This window comes from Nomascus leucogenys, chromosome 4, assembly GCF_006542625.1.
Source record: "Nomascus leucogenys isolate Asia chromosome 4, Asia_NLE_v1, whole genome shotgun sequence".
NCBI classification, from domain to species: Eukaryota; Metazoa; Chordata; class Mammalia; order Primates; family Hylobatidae; genus Nomascus; species Nomascus leucogenys.
This window is the reverse complement of record NC_044384.1, coordinates 48,313,650-48,321,629: the sequence shown is the minus strand read 5'-3', so window position 1 is coordinate 48,321,629 and position 7,980 is coordinate 48,313,650. Positions and strand designations below refer to the sequence as shown.

The 7,980-nt window shown below is 36.5% G+C and overlaps 1 protein-coding gene across 1 annotated transcript in view; it reads left to right on the top strand.

Annotated features, from left to right (window-relative positions):
* Nucleotides 1-381: 381 nt before the first annotated feature.
* DSG3 (desmoglein 3) overlaps nucleotides 382-7,980 on the top strand; it is a 28,988-nt gene continuing 21,389 nt past the window's right edge. The window contains exon 1 of the mRNA XM_003261966.4: nucleotides 382-538. Coding sequence (XP_003262014.2) covers nucleotides 491-538 — 48 coding nt within the window. The 5' untranslated portion in view covers nucleotides 382-490. The remainder of the gene's footprint in view (nucleotides 539-7,980) is intronic.

Below are 7,980 nucleotides of genomic sequence, written 5' to 3'. Positions count from 1 at the left end.
GAAAATAAATGCTCTTTTACAAGTTAGATTTTGGGGGATTTTGTATGTTTTGTTTTGCTTTGCTTTTCGGTTTTCATTGTAACCATAGTCAACTAGATGCAGCCATAAGACATCAACACTGACCAAGTGTAGTCCGGACTAGCTTTTGCACTTCCACATCATGATTAATTTATTATTCATCTGGTACCTTCCTATTAAACTTTGTCTTTAGCCTGTGAACTTTTCTTTCAGCTTCCAACAAAGGATTTCATTGCTTTAGGAATTGAGGTGTGGCTAAGTTTTTACCTGGGAGCAAAGGTGATGCAAGCGTTTCTGGTGAGACCTACCCTTGGTTTAGGGTGGGGAGGGACCGCATAACAGACCATCTGTAGACTCCTTCAGAAGGCAGCAGAGACGCTGCAGAGGGCTTTTCTTAGACATCATCTGCAGACGGCTGGCAGGATAGAAGCAGCGGCTCACTTGGACTTGTTCACCAGTGAAATCAGAGACAATGATGGGGCTCTTCCCCAGAACTACAGGGGCTCTGGCCATCTTCATGGTAAGTCCTGTATTTTCCTAATAATCACAAACTTCCCTGCTTCCTCCCTTGTTAAAGAATATTATATTTGATTGCTCAATCTTTATTATAAATTCTAAAAGGAGTGCAGTGGAAATCAACACTTTAAAATGAAATTGTGAAGATTACCAATTTCCTTCTTTTGTTGTTTTTTGTTTATGTGTATTTCACATAGAAAAGTAAACCAGAAAGAAATGAGTTTTTAAAACCATTTAGAATTTTTTTTTAGTTAATGAATTAAGTAATCGTAATCACAGGTTATATTTTCCACAACATTTTCACTTTCTTTAAAGTTATGCTTTTACTAGTTTTTCTAACCCACAAACAAGAACACAGGAGCCACTTCTATTTTCCAAGATTACATCTCTCTTAGCATATAGCTGAGAACTCTACACGCCTGGGCTTGATACCTGACATGCTTTTAAAAGTAAAAAATCGCAGAGCTAAAATCAAAGCAGTGTTTGACTCTAGAGAAGTTGGGAGGATTATTAAGTAAGTATTTACGTTTAGCTATTATGTGCCAAAAGAAAATGTCAGCCTTTGGGGGTGGGGGGAAAGACATACAACATTTTAAAGCCATTTTTCCAGAAAAGTAATACTTCTGTTGATTGAGAAAGTTGTACATAGTATTATCTAAAAGAGAAACGGAATGTTACAGACTGTTTAAAACCTGGATGTTACAGACTAACTCATTCCTTAACTGTATTCTTACAGCAAAAAAAAAAAAAAAAAAAAAAAAAAAGTCACAATATTATCTGTTATAGGGAGATATCAAAATAGTTAAATATACCTTAAAAATGAATGTCAAAACAATTCCTAATGCGAATTCATATGGTTTCCACGATAAGCTGGGTTGGCCTAGACGTCAATTTACCTCATTTTTTCATCTAAAAAATTGAGATAAATGGACTTCAAGAAGTCACAGGGAGACAGATCTCAAGAAAGGACTTTCTTAGCTCTCCCTAAGATTTTTTTTGTTTGTTTTTGTTTTTGTTTTTGTTTTTGAGACAAGGTCTGGCTCTGTCGCCCAGGCTGGAATCCAGCGGTGCGATCTCCAACTTCCACCTCTGGGGTTCAAGTGATTCTCGTGCCTCAGCCTCCTGAGTAGCTGAGATTACAGGCGTGCACCACCACAGCCAGCTAATTTTTTTGTATTTTTAGTAGAGATGGGGTTTTTCCATGTTGACCAGTCTAGTCTCAAACTCCTAGCCTCAATGGATCCATCCACCTCGGCCTCCCACAATGCTGGGATTGCAGGTGTGAGCCACTGCACCCAGCCTCTAGGATTCTATTTCTATTACGACAATGTAACTGTGCTCAGTACCTGATGAGTTTATTTGAAAGGAGGATGTTGTTAAAGAGAAATGTGACGGTTGTATGACTTTCCCACCTTTCCAGATGGGAAATGTCTGGGCTGAACTCCAGGTAGTCTGATAACCCCTATGTCCAAGCCAGTGACAAAGCTCAGGAAGTTAGGGGCCATGCGGCATGGGCTGTCGGGATAGTATTGCCATGGGGACATAGGATTGGGCCACCACAAGCTAAGGGGGGGCTCCTTTTTTCTGCTTTGACATATAGGCCACTCTCAATTACCCCTCTGATTCTGGAGTGACTGTGACATCCTTACATTGAGGCTAATTTTTATTTTTATATTCCCAATGCTTATTATATCTATCTTAGAGTGGACATGCAATTGTTTGAAGAATGAATAAATGAATGATTTAATGAGCCTTCTCTAAACTATAAAACCCCCACACAATGTCCCTATAATTCTAGTCATAAAGGAAACTATGAAATGACATATATTTGGTTCCACTCAGGAAAATTTTACATACACATGCTGTTTAAACAACAATATAACTTCATACATAATTGTTCAACTGAGTGGTCTAGACCTATTCTGTCCAATATGGTAGCCACTAGCCACATGTGGTTTTAAGCCACTTGAAATGTGGTTGGTCTGAGTTAAGGTGTGCTATTTAATATAAAATACACATCATAATTTGAGGAAGACTTTGAATGAACAAAAGAATGTAAAATATGTCATTAATAATTTTTTATGTTGATTACATGTTGAAATGATAGCATTTTGGATGTATTAGATTAAGTTAAACATATTGTTAAAATGCATTTCACCTTTTAAAAACGTTTTAAATGTGACTAAATTTTTTAATTATGTGTGGCTCGCATTTGTGGTTTTTATCTTTCTATTGGACAGTACTGGTCTACTATTAATGCTATTGATAAAAGGCAGTGTCAGTCAGGAGTGAGACAATCAAGTCTTTATGGATTCAATGAAATTTGAGGTGATTTGGTATAAGTATAGATGGGCAGGCCAAAAGGAGATCTCTTGGGTTGTCAGAAGAGTATAATCAAAGGCAGGCACAGTTAGGATTTGCCTAGGGGAAATGGACACACCGGTTTGACTAGAAAGACAGTTTGCTTTGGAGAATCTGGACATGAATTGGAAAGGCAGCTGAGGGTCAGATTGAAAAGTGCATTTTGTGAAGGCTCATGGAAACCTTTTATAAGTGGGGAGCCACCCAGAGTTTTGAAATAATGTGGTTATGGGGGGAAAAAGCAATGTTTTCTAAAGCATTCTCAAGTGGGAATGCTCATCTTTTGTTGTTGCAGGGTGGGGTCTGAAAGTTGGCAGATGTGTTTGAAGGTTTTGTAATAATCCACCATCCAGTGACCATACATGGGTTGCCCAGAACAGTGAGAAATAATAGCAAAGTCATAGACTTAAATCTCTGGCTATGCCACTGACTCACTACAGGCTTTGTTTCCTCAGCTGTCAAATAAGAATCATACCCCACCCCCTGCCTAATGAAAACGGTCGTAGTGAGAATAAAGCAGCAATGCATGCAAAACAATTAAAAAGTGCTGTGAGAAAGATGAAGTGATTTGTAAACCCTCTAATTTTTATCACTTGTACTATTTTTAGTAATGGGGTAATTCTTGATAACTTCTTAATATTGTGTCTTACTATCTTAAATAACCATGGATACCAGTATTAGTAAGTCAGGAAAGGGCCTACATTTGTCTTGAGCTAAAAAGTATATCAAAAACAGGTGTCGTATCAATTTTTAAATTGACAGGAAAAAATAAAAGCTATATTTGGGAGGAGAAGGCATGGGGAGTAACTGTCTACTATTGAAAAAAGTGTAATATTTATCAGTTTCTTGTGCTTGTTTGATCCATTTTATGCAACGTAAAATAAACGTTTTTGAGGAAAGGACTCATGGTTGAAAATGCTTATCTTCAGAGATTTAATCTTTTGAAAAAAAATTTATCTTCAGAGGAAACCATTGTGTTTTGTAGTCCACCAAATCCAAAACAGTTTGTCATCCAACACTGCTATGAGCATTTGGACAATTTGCTATATACCTTTATGTTACTATATTAGGTAAAGCTTTCCTCACTAAAAATTAATAGAGATGTTTGAAATCTAAAGATTTTTAGAGTACAATTTTTTTAAAGAAGTTGGTGGTAGGAAAAAAAAGAGAGAAGTAGTTTAAACACCAAGTTTGAGTTAGCAAGTGTTCTAAATACAGCACAACTATCTTCAACCGCTTTGTTTTCTATAAAACATCTAAAAAGAAAATCTTTAGAAAAAGAATTCTAGGCTAAATGGCCCAAATGTTTAACAAATTGAAAAATCTCTAAGGTATCTCTTCTTCTCCTGATTGACCCAGTTTCCAGCACTGCTAATATGTATAAAAATAAATGTCCTACTGAACCTCCCAAAAAGTTAATATTCTAAAATCAGAAAAACCTTGCCGAGTGGTTCTTCCAGCCCTGCCTACTTGGGTAGAAGTCAGGAAGGATGTAATTACTTCTACCAATTAGCACTCCCTCTTGCTTCATACCTGAAACCGGTTTTCATCTGGAGCTAGAACACTCAGTGCTCATGAGGTTTCTCACAAACCTTTTAGCCTTTGGCTCTTTCTGTCCAGTTAAGAGTCAAGCTGGTAGCCTAAGGGGAGGCCTTGCTTTGGGTAGTTCACCATAAGAAAATTACATAGACGATTGGTTACTACCCATAATCACAAGATGAATAATGGAATCTGTCTAACACACACCTTTTTCTTGGAGAGCTGCTGTGCAGCTGGCTAGGTTGTACACTGCACAACTCCGGGAGGTGCATTCACATAAACTACAGCATGAGCAGTGCCCTGGCATTATTCAAGGAGCAACCTAGACAATTGTACAGTGGAGTACTATTTCTTTTCTCTTTCTCATGGTCAAGAAAGAGAACATTCTTATGCACCTTGACAGTGAATAATAACAGGTCACTTCATATAGAAACGGCTCTTTTAGGCTGGGTGCAGTGGCTCATGCCTGTAATCCCAGCACTTTGGGAGGCCAAGGCAGGCAGATCACGAGGTCAAGAGATTGAGACCATCCTGGCCAACGTGGTGAAGCCTCATCTCTACCGAAAATACAAAAATTAGCTGGGCTTGGTGGTCCGCACCTGTAGTCCCAGCTACTCGGGAGGCTGAGGAAGGAGAATCGCTTGAACCCGGGAGGCAGAGGTTGCAGTGAGCCAAGATGGCACCACTGCACTTCAGCCTTGTGACAGAGCGAGACTCTGTCTCAAAAAAAAAAAAAAAAAATGCACTTTTATACCTCTTTTGAAGTTTGGTGACAGAATTGGTTAACATTTTATTAAATGTCAATTTAATAAAACTAACTTACTTTGGGCTAGGGCTCACCTATGTGCTTTACACCTATTAATTTAATCCTCACAACAAACCTATAAGGTAAGTAAAATTAATTATTATTCCTATTGGACAGATGAAGAAACTGAAAGATTAAGGAATGTTCCCAAGTTATATGCTAGTACATGGTTGGGAGTTGGATTTAAATTCAGTGATTCAGAATCCAGTATCCAATTTTATATTATCATACTTGACTGCAGCCTACACAGCATTTCAAATAAGCATTTAAGAATATCCAAGGATATTTATTTTTCTTAGCATTCTGTCATGATACAAGGCTTAACTTTCTAAATTAATTGAGTTTACTCTAAAAATCAGTTATTGGAAATTGAATTCTTCACAATTAAATAATTTCCTAGTAATTAGACATATATCAACTTTGTTCAATTAAGGAATTTGCTTTGATAAATACAAAGTTTATCACAATGTTTCAGAGTTTTTAAATTTTAAACTTCAATATATATAGAAAGCTGTGAGATATTATGAAAGATGCTAATATGAATGATACTACTTACCTGTGTATATTTCATGGTATTTTTCCCAAAAAAATTTAATAAATACAAAATCATGTTTAAAATTTGGACTGATTTGTTTGAATTATCTCATTCATTCTACAAATTTCCCCAAGCATCCCCATTCTAGAAATCAGAAGTGTAGTCAGGCCCTTGGCCTGGCTGGGATGAGCTACCTGCATCTAATCCATAGTCTTATGTTCTGTCCCCTGCCACATTAAAGTATGAGGTAACCCCAAACAAGATCTCGGCCAAACCAAAGTAAAGAGCAGGTGCTATTATACTTGCTTTTTGTTTAATCTAGCTACCCATATCCTCGGATTATATTTATTGTGTACATACCATATTCAATAGGAACCTTAATGATACAACCATATACATTTTTATTAACAAATAGAGCATATGGATATCAAATTGCTTTATTTCATATATTTTTTAAATTTAATAATTAGATTTGCTTTTGATAATATTTGTAATTCATATCTATACCAAGGCGTTAAGGCTATATCAATGCTTTAAAAATCATATAATTAAAATTTACAAAATAACCAGAAAACAAAAAGAAAGAAAAGTACAGTAATTCTCAGGATAAGGGAGGTTTTCCCCACATTGGTATTTCCAATCCAGGCCACCAAAAGAGACAACTTAGTTCATTCAAATCGTCAGAAAACTATGTAAATATTTATTAGCTTGATTTAGTCATTCCACAGTTTACAAATATCTCAAAACAACATGTACATGATAAATATATACAATTTTGTTAATGAAAATAGATTTACAAATAAAAACATACAAATTGTTTTTAAAATATCCAAAATTATTATATTAGCAAATTAACTAAAACAAGTAGCCATTATATAAATATTAATCAACTAAAATAACTTTTTTTTAAAAAATACTATTCTAAATAATGTAAGGCTGTGATGTCCTCTAAAAATCTAAAGATCATTGCAATATTCAGAAATGTTTCCTATCACCTACTTCCCGGGAGAACAGAAATTGTACCTATTGTGTATTAGAAGAATCATTCTCTGTAGGGCTAGTCCAAGCATGATTCATATTTTCGGGATGACTCTCCAGTTTTCCTGTAAAGAGGAGCCTGCCTGGCCCATCCCTCCTCTCACGTGTAGCTGAGTCGTTCTTATGCTCTGAGAAAGGAATTGTGCAGTTACTACATTGCTCTGGTCTTTTCTACCAAGTAACTGAAGGTATTGCTTTAAAAAGAGCAACAATGTTGGAAAATAATTTTGAGACATGTTATAACCACAAGTAATGGTTCTTTTCCATGACAAATTTGAACACACACTTCTTGGAATCAAGGTTTCACCTGGAATGTCTAGAAGGGAAGAGTCCTGACATCTTATGTCTGACATAATTACTCATTTGGTTCAGACTTGGACTAGTCTATTCATTATAACCCTAGAAAATAAACAATGTAATAAATCTACATTGTTTCAGGGGCAACCATAGTCTTTTGCCAAATAGAAATCTAAATTGACTGTCATATAATTTTCTTTGGACCATTAGTTGTTTTTTTTTTTCTCTTTATGACAACTTTGGTTAGAATTTAGCAGTAGTTGGCTCACACCTGTAATCCCAGCACTTTGGGAGGCCAAGGTGTGTGGATCACCTGAGGTCAGGAGTTCAAGACCAGCCTAGCCAACGTGGTGAAACTCCGTCTCTAATAAAGATACAAAATTAGCCGGGTGTGGTGGTGTGCCCACGCCTGTAATCCCTGTTACTCGGGAGGCTAAGGCAAGAGAATCCCTTGAACCCAGGAGACGAAGGTTACAGTGAGTCGAGATCGCACAATTGCACTCCAGTCAGGGCAAAAAGAGCCAAACTCCATCTCAAAAAAAAAAAAAAAAAAAAAAAGAATTTAGTAGTGAGGTACCTGCTCTGGAGTTAGGCTGCTGCGGTCGCTATCCTATTATGGCCATTAGCTAGGGCAAAGTATTCATTCCCTCACATCTCCAATTCTTCATCCGTATACTAGGGATTATAATACTAGAATTTCCTTCAGGTGCCTGCTGTAAATATTACATGGGACAATAAGTATAAAGCTCTAGGAGTAGCAGCTGATACTGAAACTACACAATAAACATTAGCTACTGTTATTACTCTTCTAGTTTTTTCTTCTTCTGACTTATTTTCCACCATTATTTTTCTACCAGATTCATCAGATAAT